Raw genomic sequence first — 17,089 nt, forward strand, 5'->3', positions numbered from 1 at the left:
TATGTGAAAATAGTTATTTATGTAGTACTTACATGTGTAAGACATTATTTTAAATGCTTAATTCATTTAGTCTTCACAAATAACCTTAAGTAGGGGGTATTATTGTGGCCACTTTACAGATGAGAAAACTGATGCACTAGCTATACCAGAATCCACATCCCACTCGATTAATCACAGCAGTAGCAAAACTAAACAGCAATTCTTCCTAATTTTTTGAAGCATTCACAATAAAATGAAACCAAATTTCTATTTTTCATATTTCTACTCCAGAAAAAAAATGGAAAGTGAGCTTAACAAAATATTTAAGAAATAAACATAAGTAAATAAAATAATTGGAGAGTTACTTCCAGCATGACAAAACAAGATAAATCTTACTCTTAAAAGCAATTATAAGATTGAACAAAACTGTCATTTAAACAGAGTGAGTCAAATGATGAAAACCAGATTTGCTACTACTATCACAGGGACTCAGTGATTTGGAAAGCTTGTCTGCCTAAGGTGACTCAGCGGTGAAAAGAAACCCATCAACTTTGCTATCTTAAGCCAGCATTCTGTGTGGGGCCAGCAAAACAACAGAACTAACCAGGGATTTAACAGAGTTACAAAAAGTGAGAGGAACATAGGGGGCTTGGTAAACATCTCAAATATTCCACAATGATCAGAGGTTGCACATAGGTGCCACAAAGACCAGAGGGGGCCCAAGTCATCAACACATTCCCTGTCTACTAAGCCCCAATGCTTATGCAGAAAAGACCTGAAAGGGCACAAGAGAAAATAAAAATAAAGAAAACAAAAGCCAGGGCACACTTGAACACAACCTTGCCAATAAAGGTATCTGGTCACAACCAATTATCAAAATCTTTAGCTGAACAATAAACTATGTGGACAGACAGGTAACAAATAAGAAACAAGTCTTAAAAATAAAAACCAGTGGAGAAAACAATGAAAGAGACATCAGTGGCTGCAAAAGAAACAGACTTCACAGATTTAGTCCAGGTGGGCTACCAAACAATCACATAAAAACAATTTCCAAATGGGGGTTAAATCAGAATTCAGCGGTTCTACTACGTTATTTAAAATGTCCAGTATTAAACTGAAAATTATGAAACAGTGACCCATGTTCAAGAAAAACAAAAGCAATGAGAAATATCTCTGAGCACCCAGATTTCGATTTAGCAGACAAATACTTCAAAGAAGCTGTTGTAAATATTTTAAATAATAAAAGGATAGCAGGTATAGAGAATTCAAAAAATGAATGGTAAAAATGAATCAACAAATCATCTCAACAAATTAGCAGAAATTATTTTAAAAGAACAAAAGGCAATTCTTAGAATTGAAAAGTAACTAAAATGAAAAGTTTGCTAGAGACTCAATGCAGATTTGAGATGACAGAAGGGATCAGTGAAATAAAAACAGCAACAGTTGCACGTTACATAAGAGAATTGTTAAGAGTAAATCCTCATCAAAAAATGACAACAGACCAAAACGAAGTAACAACCGAATGATATGTGCAGGAACAATCAATAATTTTACAGACAGCATCATTCTTCAAAAATGAATATGAAATAGAGACATTTCCAAATAAACAAAGACTGAGTTTTCTGCTAGCAGACCAGCCTTACCATAGTACTAACGAAAGTCTTTCCAGATGAGATGAAGGCAACACAAAATTCACAAGAAAAAAACAAAATGCCAAAAGAAGGTGAACATATTTTTTTCTCATTTAACTTTTTTAAAAGATGAAGACCATATAAAATAACATTTTTTGGTTGGATTTGTAACTCATCTAAATGTAATATATAAGACAACAGTAGCACAAAGCTGGGAGAGAGAAAAATCAGAGCAAAGTTTCTATATTTTACTAGATTTAAGCTAGCATTACTCTGAAGTAGACGGTGATAATCCACTAAGAAGATCATTTCAAGAAAAGGTATTAAAAAACAGAATCAACACAAGCACCAGTGACATCACACCAAAGGACAGAATAGGAAGTAATTGGTAGGAAGCTCTAGAGGTCAGTAGTACCATCAATGCAACTACGGAACTAGAAAGAATGAATGGAGGACTTCCCTGGGGTCCAGTGGTTAAGACTCTGTACTTCCACTGCAGGGAGCATGGGTTCAACCCCCGATTGGGGAACTAAGATCCCACATCCCACATGCTGTGCAAAAGAAGTTAATTTATAGCATTAATTGTAGGTTTTAATCAACAGGCTCAATGTTTCTCCATGAGAAAACTTTTATGTGATTTGAATATACTTACAAGATAGTGTCAAATCCATTTGATTTACAGTTTACAGTGCTTTCAAAACTCTACTTTATGGATTGTTATTCGAACATTTTAAAACAACTTTTTGTCCTCTTTATTGCTATTAGTCTCATCTTTTCAAATGCATCTTGATCAATTAATCCTTAAGCAACTGGGGAATAATTTTTAAAGCAATTAACTTCCCATGTTTTCTCTTGTCCTCAATTCATCTAAATTCCATCATAATCGCGATCACTTCCTAAAAACTGTCATTGTCTAAACTCCACGAGAACACTGATCTATTTTATAGCTTAAATGTTATTTCTCCTCTGAATCACCAAAACCGTATCTCATCAAAAATTCAAATCATTAAACTTTGATTGCACTTGTGAAAACTACTAGTATCTTATGACTACATGCCCTGGCAACAGGTCATTCAGAATACAAAATGACTTCCATTTCGAATGGCCTACACCAATTAAACTGTTTTCATTTTTTTTAATCTTTCAGATGAAAATATACCAAAAAGTTCAAAGTATAAAATTTCAATAAAAGCAGGGTCTCCTACTTTTATTATATTCTGGCAATTTAATATAGTTTAAGCACACCTGGACAGACTGCCCAGGTCTGAACACTAACTCTGTCATTTATTAGCTCTGTGACTTAGGCAAGTTAAATTACTTAACCTCTCTCTCCCTTGGTTTCTTTTTATTTTTTTTTTTTAGAGATAACTAAAATGAAGACAAAACTAGCACATACCTCATAAAGTCAGTGTGATGACTAAAATTAACAAACTCTCAAAGAAATGAACTGGCATATACATGATTAAACTCAAATTATCCTTGATACCACATAGTATTTTTAATGATTTTTCTGAAAGTTTTGTAATTCTAAAGCTATTTTAGACTATTCCTTTTTAAAAAATAGTTAGATGTTGATGTTATTTGGCTTTTTCCCCCATGTTATTTCACTAAATGTGTTTCAAAGAAAGCAATCCACATCACCACATCCACCATTATCCTTCTTAGCCAAACTCTTGAAATCTTTTTAAAGAGAGGAAAAATTCAGATTAATTCCTACCAGAACCACGAATGAGATGCATTACTCTTCCCAATCCCAATTTTTCTGCCAAGCACTGGTTATAGTCACTGAGACTTCAAGTATCTCCTGGTCCTAAATTCCTACTAAACAATCAATAGGACTATTCACTTTGCCTGATATGGTCAGCAATTCCTTAGTAACACTACCTGTTACTCTACAAGAGGCCTCAAATATTGCAAAACTGATTCACGGTCTACAGAAAGTTAGGATTAAATATGACAAGGAACGCTTATTTGGCAGAATTAATAATTATTTACCACTTTTATTTCAGAAGAAAATAATAACATGTATTAATATTTGTGCCAGAAACTTTACATACATTATTTCATTTAATTCTGTCAAGCCTGAAAATAGACTGTCTTTCCTAGTTTATAAATCAACAAAGGTTTATTGAGTTTAAAGTAATTTGTCCAAGGCTACAAATTTGAGCAGATACAGTTGGGACTCACAGAAATTACAGCAGGTTATTTTCTTGAGGTTAAAGCAGTGAAGATACTTTCTGAGAGACTTACTAACTTATTTACAATTAGAATCCTTACCTAGGGCAGCAGAAAAGTGTTTTAAGAACAGGTACAACAGTACAAAGATTTACCACTTCATTATAAACATAAATTTCTCTCCATCTATATGGATCTAAAAGTCACGCTCAGGATACACATAAATGAATGCCCTGTATATTGATTTCATAAGACTGATGAAGAACCAAACAAGCCCACAGCTTACCTTTGGCGCACACACACAGCCTGTCTGTGCCCGAGCGGTAAATGAACAAAACAAGCCCACAGCTTACCTTTGGTGCACGCACACAGCCTGTCTGTGCCTGAGCAGTAGATGACAGAAACGAATGCATCCTGTTCCTCAGTGCCCTCCTTTTTCGGAGGTTCCACTTTGGCCAAAATTTCAAAGTTTGAAAGATCTAATATTTTTACATATCCTCCCTGAGTGGTTATGACCAGGTGTCCAAGAGTAGAAATGTCAGACTTTTTTCCTCTCTCAACCCCGTTCTTTGAGGTTAACTGCATCTCCTCAGGAGGTTCCTCATAGTCATCCTCTCGGTTATCCAATATATCTGGTGGAAGCAAAATGAGCGAGGTAATTGTGTCCTGGGGATCTTTGATATGCTGGATTTTTATTGGCTCCTCTTCTAATGTCACTATCCGAGTGGCATAATTCATTTTATAAAGTATTAAATATCCACCACTAATGTTCCTCTGCTCAGGTTGAATTATCAAAGGAGTCTGTACATCTGCTGGTGATTCATGTTGAATTATACTAATATTCGCACCATTCACTGCAGCAAGATTTGATTCCAGCTCACCTTTCCGTCTATTACATAGTGCAGAGTTTAATTTATTTAAGTTATTCAAGGCCTCTACTTGATTTATTGCACTCAAGGATTCAACAGGGCATGTTCGCAGTCCTATCAATAAATGAATTCCATCAGCACAAGGAGTTATTGAGTCTATACAAAGATTCTCCTCCTCTGCAAACTTTGGCAGCCTCAAGCACTGAACCAAAGTCCCAGGCTTGGGAAACACAGAGTTCCACTTCTCAGAATCTGGAGAGGTAAGGTTGGCTGCCGCATCTGCAAACTGCTGAATGTAAGTCACAGGAGGGTCCTGCAACAACAACTGCTCCTGACTATCCAGCTCCATTTCAATGATCTGTGGAACCGTGAAACCATCATCGTGCAAACTTTTACTCATTATATTGTTCATCTGTGAAAAGATTTTTCCTGCTTTCTCATCAGATTCCTTGATGCTATAAAGAAGCAAAATGGGTAAAGTCCTCCTGACCAGAGGAGAATTTAATTCTGAGTTAGTGCAGGATTCATTGTCAGTTGACCCTTGTTCTGATATACTTTCACCCTGAGTTCTGCTTAAACCATCCAGTGACCTGTGAGAATTACTACTAATGGGTGAGGTAGCAGGAGATTTATAGGTTAATAAACCTCCAGCTAATAAACATGGAAAGGGAATGTTGTGTTGCTCCTGGTGCTTCTCCTTTGTCTTTTCACCCTTAGAGCTGGTTAAGCAAGGATTTGCCCCAAGTTCTTCAAGATCCTTAACGGTGTCCTCAAGCACATTGGCAACAATCTCCCACTGCAGCTTTTCTGGCTGCTGAAGGATGCTGAGTGCTGTTACGTCAAGGCTCACTTCCAGGGCTTCCTTCTGCGATGTTTGCCCTTTGAGAAGGAACAACACAAAGGACCTTGTGAATACAAATCAAACTCTGCAGTGTAACATTTTCATTACTTCTCTTTTAATCATCCAGTCGGTACATTTTAAACACATTAATGGAACAATTTAGTCCTTTTAAGGAAATTTAATCCAAGCTGAGATGAACCTACTCAGAAAAACCATAGATAGTAAAGAGTCTCAAAAATCCTTTTCAATTCACAATACACTCTCCTGGCAATCTGTGAGCAAAATTCTTAAAAAAAAAAGAGAGAGAGAGACAATAAATGGGTTAAGAATGAAGATATTATAATAACAGACTTCTGCCCTTCAATTCTACACCAAAATTACACTCAATACTATGCATCTGTCCTTTATGCACTTTGCAGAATATCCATGAAACACTACTATAATCTCAGTTCATCACCTCTTTCCCATTCCACATGCTAATTATCAGTTGACTGTCTTACTATGTAACAGTACGCAATTTCACTCGAACCTCAGCTCAGAAAAATAGTGACCACAAAAAGTTTCCCAAATTTGTCATTTTGAGTGAAATATAAACATCTTCTAGGGCTTCTCTGGTGGCTCAGTGGTAAAGAATCTGCCTGCCAATGCAGGAGACACAGATTAGAGATAACTGGTGCAGGAAGACTCTACATGCAGTGGAGCACTAAGCCCGGGCACCACACCTACTGAGCTCGCATTCTAGAGCCCGGGACGACACCTAGTGCACCCACGCTCCACAGCTACCGAAGCCCCCACACCCTAGAGACCATGCCCCGCCACAAGAGAAGCCACCACAAGGAGGAGCCTAAGCACCACACCTAGAGAAAGGCCACGAAGCAAAAAAGACTCAGGAGAGGCTAAATAAACAAACAACTTAAATGTCTTCTGTACTATCTGCTAATATTTAGTTCAAGTCAACTACATTACATTGTTCCTTATTGACTTTTTATTTATCGTGTGCTTCAAACTATCCCCTTCAAATAGAATAAAGGTCATTCCTCTGTCTCAATTCTCCAAAAATACCCTCTCTCTCTACACAAAACCCTGAAGTAGAGGTCAGTCAACCTCTTATTAACCAGGGATAATCTCTTGATACTAAATGCAAAGTTTCAACTCATCCTTTATTTTTCTCAACAGCACAAACTATCAGGGAACAATCTATTACAAACAAAAATATAAAAATCACTCTACGTAACTTGTGGAAATGCAAAAAAAAAATGGAATTGGCTTTACAATTTAAGATTAAGAAGAACTCAGAAAAGGAAGGAAATAAGTATAACTCAAAGTGAGTGCACAGAAGTTTGAAAGTTACCCAAGTAAAGGAATGAACAAGAGAAATTTATGGAACATCAAACACTTGAGTTATATTGAAAGCTCTGTTTATACCATTTTGTTAACCATTTCATAAACAGTATCTTCAAAATGCTAACAGCTTTATCAAGACGTCTTTATTTTCTGAGCATAATCTTCTCATTTCATATAATGTCACTATTGTCATCTAAAACAATATCCATGTGTCACTAAGCAGAAAAAACTTAGTTATAAACTTCACAATTTAATTGTACTAGTAAGTTGTTTATTTAACCACTCATTTGATTATATTCATGTGCAGTCTTTATATTGCCATGCAATAATTACATATATTTACTCTATGAATTCACTCATTTAGACATGAGGTTGAAAGCTGACAGTGAGATTTTTATAACATGTAATAATACACTGTAACTAAACTGTAACTTACTTGATAAGTTATGATAGGAAATTGCCAAGAAAAAGCTATTTTAGTCTATGCACATTTTAAAAGAAAATAAATTAACCATTAGTTACATATATTAACCACAGTTAAGACAATATTCAAAGCAAAGGTCATGTGAGATGAGACTATCCATTAAAAAAGAAAATATAACAGGTAACATTACTACTCTGCTGCTTCTCAACTATTTAATCAACGTCTAGGACTCTGCTGCTGCTGCTAAGTTGCTTCAGTCATGTCGTGCGACCCCACAGACGGCAGCCCACCAGGCTCCCCCGTCCCTGGGATTCTCCAGGCAAGAACACTGGAGTGGGTTGCCATGTCCTTCTCCAATGCATGAAAGTGAAAAGTGAAAGTGAAGTCGCTCAGTCGTGTCCGACCCTCAGCGACCCTGTGGACTACAGCCTTCCAGGCTCCTCCGTCCATGGGATTTTCCAGGCAAGAGTACTGGAGTGGGGTGCCACTGCCTTCTCCGAGGACTCTACATTCCCCTTATAAGACTGGCAAAACACAATGACAACTGTCAATACTGCAGTTAAGGAAAACTGTGATCTTTATTTGCCTCTGAATTTCTCAAACCAACTGGACCACAAAATAAAGTTTTATAAAACATACCTACAAATATCCTGCAGTATAATATTCTTCAGACAATCATATTGGGAAACCCTTCTCTACCCTGCTTACTGAGCTCCTGTCAGTCCCACAGTTCTACCAGCCAACTTCAGAGGTTTAAGTTACGCATATTCCTGAACCATCAAATTTCAATTTGAATTGTTCTTCAGTCTCTTGCCAAACACTCTTCCCACTCTACAAAAGAAGGTGCACTCCTTTATTCTGATATGTGGACCAAAGAGCAAACTTGTCTTTCCTGTATCATCTAGATACTTCCAAAAATCGTTAACTTTCAACTAAAAAACAGATAAACGTCTCTTAAGGTTCCAGTTACACTTTTGAAATATAGAAATACAACCTATAATTCTTCAGATCATATCATTCAAATTGATGGGACGAGCTTAGAGCTAGGAAATGTAAGTTGTGAAACAGCATCTATTACTTAATTTTACATACTTCAAAAAGACAATACATTTCCCATTAATATCACAAGCCTTCATAAATTCACCAATAGTCTCTCAATATAAAATTAGTTTAAAAGGTTATACATATTTTACTATAAATGAATGAACCACTTACAAATCCTCAAATAAAGTAAAAATTCTACACTGGAAGGATTTTTTTTTTTTCTCATACCACAGCTACCTAGTTTCAATACTATATAAGGATACCACTCCCAACCTTAAAGGAGGTATCATAGAAAAGAGTCAACAAAAACATACAGTAATATTCTAGGTACCGGGAAGTGAAGTAAAGAGGACAACAGTATCTAAAGGAAGTGTGAAAGATCAAACAGGCATAGATGAAAAATGTAAAGGTAAAAAAGGGTTAAGGAAACAGATCAATATGCAACAACTACAATTACAAAAATACCTACTGAGATCCTTAGACCAAGAGGAAAGAGTTAAGCAACAGCATACAAAGGAAAGATTACAGTTAGAATAAAAAAAATTTAAGGGCAGAAAAAAGAACATTTAGTTCAAACATTTCACTTTACATAGGAAAAACTGAAGCCCAGAGAGTTTAAGTGACTTGACAAGACCAAAGACTTATTTTGTAAGAGTTGAAGCTCTAACCAGATCTCCAGATAACCAATGACCAGTGTATTCTTGTCAGATGTTTAAAACTGCAACAGTAGCCCTTTCCTTGGCCAAGGGGTAACAAACTGGAAAAAGAGCACACTTCATCAGACTACATTTTTAAACGCAATCAATTATTCTTCCCAGACCTAATTACACATTTGTGTTATTATTCAGGGCAGTTTCCTACTTTTCTTAACTTTTTCATTCTAAGAACTACCTTAAAAGACGAAGGTGAATCTAAAAACCAGTGCAGTATTCTGTTTGGTGGCTTAAAAAAAAAAAATTTACAACAAATCAGAATTGAGAGCATCGGCTACACTATACTAACATCTGACATGTAACTTTTAACAACTGAACTATCCAAAACCAAGTTTCCTCTAAAGAGATTTCATAAGTTATGTATGTCCTTAATTCATGACATTGACATTAGAATACAGCTAGAATTTAATAATGGTCACTTATTTAAAATAGTGGCTACTGTCCAAGTACTCTGCTTCACGAATTTTAATCTTAGTTACCAAAATTATAAATAAGAGATTTAAATATCACTATTTTATACACTAGAAAATGCAATCGCACTATAATAAATGACAGGATTTGAATTCTGATACAATAAAACTATTTTGAGATGACTTGCCTATAACCACATTAAAATATGAAGCCTTTTATACCCCTTTGCCCTAATATTTCATACAGTTTTCTTTGGGGAATAAGAAATCACTAATTAGTAATTATTAATTATTGACTTAAACATTACATTTATTTAACAACACAATACAATATACAAATGAACTGAACATATTGGGCAGAGTTTAATGTCACTGACTTACACAACAGATTTAGTAAGATTCATTTTTAATTCCTTTGGCGCAAATAAGTACTATTTAAATTTTTAGTATGAAACTACATATACGTTACTAATTCAAGATCTGATACATAATTGAGTTTTCTTTGTATATTAATGAAAATTTAGACTTTGTACTCAAAATACAGAATTATTTGGTATTTAGCTCTACCTAGAAACTATATAAATGCAAGGACATAAAAATAGATTATCTAACATTTTTTACATACCTGTCACAGAATCTGATCTGGAATGCTCTTCACTGTCTGAATCCTCCAGTAAATCATCGCTTAAAAAAGACAAATTAAAAATTTCCATTTCAAGATAAAGTACACATGAGAAAGCAAAGTATAAAGTTACAACCATTGTTTCGTGTCTAAAACGTAAGTATCACACAACTAGCTTATGTAATATATAAGTTGACTGAAATCCTGATTACGCTAATAGTGAATCATCTTAACTCATTAAATAAATGCTTGCCTGAAATAAAGTGTGGTAATCTCTAAAAATTTATAGTAGAATCTGTAGGATTTAGACAACTGAATAGGTATAGACAGGGATAGTTTGGGTAAATAAAATGAAAAAAAAAAAACAGCTAATAAAATCAAGCACAAGCTTCCAGTAGTAAAATTTTAATAACCACTCTATTACTAGGGACGGGCTTCCCTGGTGGCTCAGATGGTAAAGTGTCTACCTGCAATGCAGGAGACCCGGGTTCAATCCCTGGGTCAGGGAGATCCTCTGGAGAAGGAAATGCCAACCCACTCCAGTCCTCTTGCCTGGAAAATTCCATGGACTGAGGACCCTGATAGGCTATAGCCCATGGGGTCAGAAAGAGTCGGACACAACTGAGCAACTTCACTTTCACTTTCCCAGGCGGCACTAATGGTAAAGAACCTGCCTGCCAATGAGGAAACCAGAAGTGACACAGGTTTGATCCCTGGGTCAGGAAGATCCCCTGGAGGAGAGCATGGCAACCACTCTAGTATTCTTGCCTGGAGAATCCCATGGACAGAGGAGCCTTACGGGCTACAGTCCAGAGGGTCGCAGAGTCAGACATGACTGAAGTGACTTAGCATTCTACTCCTGAATTCAGCAAAGTTATACCCTAAAACCAATTAGAACAGCTGAGTAAATATGTGTGTATAGAAGTGTTTTCACAGAAACATGCATTCCATTTGTGTTTTACTCTTGGTTTTATTTATTTATTTTTTGCTTGTTTGGGAGGGGATGCTAAGAAATCCTTGACAAGCAGGAAAACTACTACAACTTAAGAGTCAAGACAATAAGACAATAGCTGCTCTTTTGCTTTCATTCAAGTAGCCAAGAAATTGCCAGCCTCTCTCTTTGCACCCAATTTTATTCTCAGTCTCCACTGTTAGCAGACAAGATAAAAAGATATAATTACAGAGCACTCCAGCACAACATTAGTCTGTGTCTGAATGAACAATCAGCACATTTATAGTAGTTCTAAAATTTTGATAAACTACAAAAATTAAAAGATGAAGTTCACAGGAAGGAAAAGTAATTCTCCCTTTTTGAAACAATACACTGCAGGCACATCCATCTGAAAGAACTAGGCATTTATAATGCTATAAAATATAACTGGCTATCTCCCTTAGCAATGCGTAAAGTAACGTCTGAAACTGGGGTGGGGAGATATTTGCTTAGATATTTTTGACAAAATTTCTGTTTTTTTCAACTGGTAGTAATTACCATAACCAATTTCATGCTATAACTTAAAAAATTTTTTAAAGGATGTGAAAAAGATAAGCTCCTAAGTTAGCTTTAAGCTATTCAAATACTAATGGCTAGTCTCAGAAAAATAATAAAGATGCTCAGAAAAATAAATCTTAAGAGGAAATATTAATGACTGGTAATTTATCCAAAATAAAGAAGTCCAAACCAAGAAAACACAGTAGATTTTGAGGATTTCTGCATCAAGAAAAATAGCCAAATATTACCCATCTACACTTAGAATAAAAGATAATCTAGTAGTAGTATATTTAAAGACAGAGTTTAGGTGTTCTGAAGTTACTAAGAATGTTACAAAGGATTGCCAGATAATTGCCTTAATTAAATCACACAAAAAAAGGCTTTATTGTGAAAGTTTTCAAAATAGTATTTTGAAAAATATATTTGACAGAAAAACACTCATACTGCCATGCGATAAAATCATGAGCAAAACAACTGAATTGTACACTTAAAAGGGTGAATCTTATGATAGGTAATGATGCATCAATAAATTTCTTTTAATCACATGAATTTAAAAAAAACTACACAGCTAAAGTTAACTTTCATGACTTGATGGTATGAAAATGGAGACTCCATTCAATTTACTTCCATATATTTTCCAACATTTCTACAAGAAGCATGCATGTATAGCTGACCATTAACACACAGGTTAGATGTACCAGCCCTCCCTGCAGTGGAAAGTCTGTGTATAAATTACAATAGTTGGCCTTTTGCATCCATGGTTCTGCATCTACAGATTCAACTAACCACAGTTTGTGTAGTATTCATTTTAAAAAATAATTGGACCCACACAGTTCAACACTGAACTCATGCTGTTCAAAAGTCAACTATACTTACACAATAGACACTAAATTTACTAAAGTCTTTTACATGAAATAAAACCTTTTGCAAAGTAATAAACAGGCAAAAAAATATATGAATAAGTTTAAAATGCTTAGTTAAGATTATATGTGCTAACAGTATAGATGTATCTTAGTTTTGGTATATAAGATATACAACAATATAAGCAACTTTAGAGTTAACTCAGGAAATTTTTGCCAATTTGAAAAACATAACATACAAATGAGGCATCTAGACAAAATGTTAATTCGTTAAAATTAAATGTGTCCTTGGGACTTCCCTGGTGATCCAGTGGTTAAGAATCCGCCTTCCAATGCAGAGTTCTCCGGCTCAATCCCTTGTCAGGGAACTGGGCAATTAAGCCCATGCACCCACAACTAGACAGGCTGCACGCCACAACTATGACTCGATGCAACCAAATAAATTAAAAATACATTAATTAAATTATACACATCTGAAATATTCCTTAAATAAATTCAGAACAAAGACAAATGTTGCCTACTAAGTAGAAACAGACAAAAAACAATTTCTAAGCAAGCTACATTGTAATACTTTAAACTTCTTGATTAAGCTTTAATTCAGTTAATGTATTATTTCTCAAGCTAATGAAACAGTATATTTTAAAATAAAATATACTATTATATATATACTATATCTTGAGCCTTAGAGGCAGAAGTGGTTTGATTCATTATATCCAATACCAATCCAACAGGAATCCTGCTAACTCTGGAGGAAAGGAAGCAGGGATAAAGGGCTTGAAGCTCCACCTCGTCAGTTTCCTCCAACCACCAGAGTAATCTTTGTAACCTTCTACCCAAAAAGATTTTAAGTCTCTTAAAAAAGCGGGCAGAGGGATTTATATCTCAACCCCAGCACACTAGCTCAGATTAACACCTCTCCACCAGAAATACTGGATATACGTTTAGCTAAAATGTGAAACACTTTACCAAGGTGTGTGTGTGTATCTGTATAATCTTAAAAGTACACGTTGATTCAAATTTTAATCCTCAAATTACAAAACTCTGGAGTCAAAAGTTCTAATTAAAATCAGTGAGTTCAGGACATACCGAGTTCATTATCTTCTATGAATAATTTTCCACTAATTTCTAAGAAAATCAGAGATCAAGCAGGATTCATTTTCAGTTCTATTGGTAAATATGGTCAAACTCAAGACAACAATGGGCCAGCTGCTTTCTCATTAAGCTCTCACAGAGACTTGAAATAACTGAGAACACCATGATGCTTTAATTCAGCCTGTTCCAGAGCTCAAACCATACATTTATAGACCCAAAATTTCCACATACTATTAGCAACAGGGACTAGACATTTAATATACAGTGAATTTTCCATTAATAATGAAAAAAATCTCCATTAGTAAAGTTTCACTACCAAACAGTGAGGTGAAATGATTAAATCACTGTGGGGTAACACCAATCACACATCAGTAACACAAGAAGCCCTGCAAGTGAAATGACAGATCTCCATACAAGACATCTGATCACAGTTACGCAGGCTCCATTTCACATTACTGCCTTCAGAATCTTACAAACTGGTAGCTGCTATTGCTGAAGACCAGCTGAGTGGCTTATGGAACCCTTCATTCTGCCTCCATGGGACCATCACAAATGTTGCTCTATAATCCAACCCAGTTCAGAGTTACAAGCGCCTCCTGGGAGACAATTAGGTGACGTGGGATTACACTCTGACTCTCTCTCCCCTGCACAGATCAAATACAGCCACAGAAATCATGAAGCTCTAGAAAGGCTGAATGGAAGAGAATCCAGCACAAGTCTACCAGAATCTTTCATTGGCAATGATTATTGTACCTCAACTCATTGCTAACTACTAATACATTTAAATAAAAATTAGATTATCTAGCCTAACCACAGGTTATTTCACTATTGATTACCATTTCTATATTTTAGGTGCTAATGAAAAAAGGAGAAATGAACCAAATGATTCAACGGCTCTATGAAAAGAATTAGTAGAAGGTGAAATTACAAGTCTAATCCAAGGATTTCATTATTTAGAATTTATATTTCAATAGAGTGATTATTCCATTGGTATGGATTGAGACAGAAAATAAAATATGTTTTATAGACTATGGTGTTGGTGAATGAAAATTTATTTCAGGAATTATACTGTTCTTTTGGATTTCTAACCAAACAGTGACTCTCTAATCTCTTGATCAAATGCCTTCTGTCTAATTAGAATTAAGAGAATATACAATTTAGGAAGAGAAAACACTTAATTTCCATAAATATTATTAAGACAAATTTACACACCTATCTCCTTCCAATTTTGGTATATCTGAGCAACTAGAGGAGTCTTCCAGCCATGCCAAAGTTGGTCTCCTGGATTCAACTGCCGAGCTTGGTTCTCCCGACAGAATAAGCTGTTGTACAATCGCTGGATCATACGCATTAATTTCAAACTTTAAGTGCACCTAAACAAATAAATGAAAAGCCTAAATTTACAACTGATTTTTTTTCAGTTACTGAATTTGTTCCTTCAAAATTAAAACATACCTTCATAAGTTTGGAAACATCCCATATACAGATCTTTCCTCGTTTTGTTGCAGCAGCTAAAAAGTGAGGGCAGCTCCCGGACCCAAAGCAAGATATTCGGTCAGTTCCATCCACGCAAGGAAACTGTGCAGGACTTGTTGCAAGAGTGACCGACAATGGTACGTTCTGTGTATGCTCACCTTTCACAAACGGGCAGTTTGGGGAATGTCTCTCGTGTTCAGACCTTTACACAAATTAAAAAAGGGAAAGTTTAAGCAACTAAGCTGTTAAGTCTGTAACACTAAAAGAGAACTCTATGATATTTTTTCTTAAAAAAAAAATTAATTTAACCCTGAATATTCACTGGAAGGACTGTTGATGAAGCTGAAGCTCTAATACTCTGGCCACCTGATACAAAGAGCCAACTCACTGGAAAAGACTTTGATGTTGGGAAAGACTAAAGGCAAAAGAAGTGGGTAGCAGATGATAAGACGGTTAGATAGCATCATCGACTCAATTAACATGAATTTGAGCAACCTCGGGGAAATAGTGGAGGACACGGAAGCTTAGTGTACTAAAGTCCACGGGGTCACAAAGAGTCAGACGGACATGACAGCAACCGAACAACTCTAACATTCTTTAATTAAAGACTCAAATACCAAAAATCTTCATTTTACTAAGATCACTGTAACATATTAACCACTCACTTTAACAACACTGCACCTACAACTTACCTACGTCCATATATAAATCCTGGACAATTTGCAGTACAACAAGGTGTCTTACATAAATGCTTTTACATGGCATCTCTCCAGGCACATGACATTTGAAACAGATTCCGTCACAGCTTAACCTTAGAGCATTTTTCCTCTTTCTAATTTCATCTGAGCTTTAACTTTTTAATTAAAATTTTATTTTAATAAGTGACATTTGACTATCTAAAATATAGCAAAAGACACACTTCAGGCCTAATATCCAACCCTAGTAATCTCTGATCCCACCTCCAGACAGCTACTATTATACTCCTAAAATATTTTTATAAACTTATACCCATATGTATACATACAGAATAAACAGAATTTTCTTTACTTTAAATAAACAGCTTATTATATAGTTCATTCTACAACAGCTTTCTTGATATAATAATGCACTAATGATTAATAGAGAATTAACTGCTTATTCCTTTAACTGTTGGATCAGTCAATTATATGAATGTATTTTATTTATCTAGTCCCCTCCCAAAAGGCGTGTAAGATTTCCCAGTTTTTCACTACAGTGACCATTCGTGTTGTGCATAAGACGGTACCTGATAAAACACATTATACAAATGTTTGCTATTATTACTATTTCTATTAGTAGGGCCTCAGAGTAGTTATGTAAAAGTGAGGTTCCAATACATGATCTCTAATGTTTAACCAAGTTCTCAAATTTTATGCACCAGAACAGACTCTCTAGAAGTACTTTGAAATTAGAAATGTAAATCATAAGGCCCTCCTTCCATGGACTCCCTATTGATGAGCTGCCCACAAAAGAACAGGCTGAACTGCTGAATTTAATCATGCTTTTAAAATTTATTTTGTCATGGCCTTCTAGTTTTCAGTCAGAGTATACTTCCATTCTTTGGCACTTCTCACATGTACAGACCTTGGGAAATCAAAGACCTTAGAGATCCTGTATGCCAAGTGATATGACAGAGCACAGACAGCATTACCTCATTCTCTTAGAACAGAGGCAAAAATAGAGATGACAAATGGCAAGAGTATTAATATACAGATCAGAAACATAAAATATAGAAGCACTCAGCCTAGTATGTTCAGAAAAGTCAGGACTCACCAAGGTTCATCAGTAGGTTCCCAACAAACGAGGCACACACTGCAAGTGAAGCACATGGCTCGATCGTCGCCAGATGAGGCGGGCTGCAGATGTGTGAGGAAACAGAAAAGGCTCATCAACATTGAATTAGCTTAATGAAAACTCTTCTAAATAAGTTCGTAATTTTAGGTAAAATTCCATATTGAGGAAAAGAAAATTAGCCTATACTATTAATACTAGGCTTCAACAATATAGTTTTAATCCCCAAATGTTTATATATTTGCTGCTTTGTTTGAAAAATTGTGTTTCATCAGCAAACGACCACTGAATCGAATATGCGGACACACAGC

General features: G+C 35.5%; 1 protein-coding gene across 13 annotated transcripts in view; it reads right to left on the reverse strand.

Moving 5' to 3' along the window:
• Positions 1-17,089, reverse strand: part of BIRC6 (baculoviral IAP repeat containing 6) — a 209,152-nt gene that overhangs the window by 151,227 nt on the left and 40,836 nt on the right. For all 13 annotated transcript variants that reach the window (XR_011255747.1, XM_069583614.1, XM_069583613.1 and 10 more), the window contains exons 6-10: positions 16,761-16,843; positions 14,949-15,171; positions 14,706-14,866; positions 10,056-10,114; positions 4,139-5,533 (exon numbers count right to left, since the gene is read on the reverse strand). Coding sequence is in view for 12 of the 13 variants with exons in the window: in XM_069583614.1 (XP_069439715.1) it covers positions 4,139-5,533; positions 10,056-10,114; positions 14,706-14,866; positions 14,949-15,171; positions 16,761-16,843 (1,921 nt within the window). In the remaining variant the exon portion in view is untranslated. The remainder of the gene's footprint in view (positions 1-4,138; positions 5,534-10,055; positions 10,115-14,705; positions 14,867-14,948; positions 15,172-16,760; positions 16,844-17,089) is intronic.

The sequence above is a fragment of the Ovis canadensis genome, chromosome 3, assembly GCF_042477335.2.
Source record: "Ovis canadensis isolate MfBH-ARS-UI-01 breed Bighorn chromosome 3, ARS-UI_OviCan_v2, whole genome shotgun sequence".
Taxonomy (NCBI): Eukaryota; Metazoa; Chordata; class Mammalia; order Artiodactyla; family Bovidae; genus Ovis; species Ovis canadensis.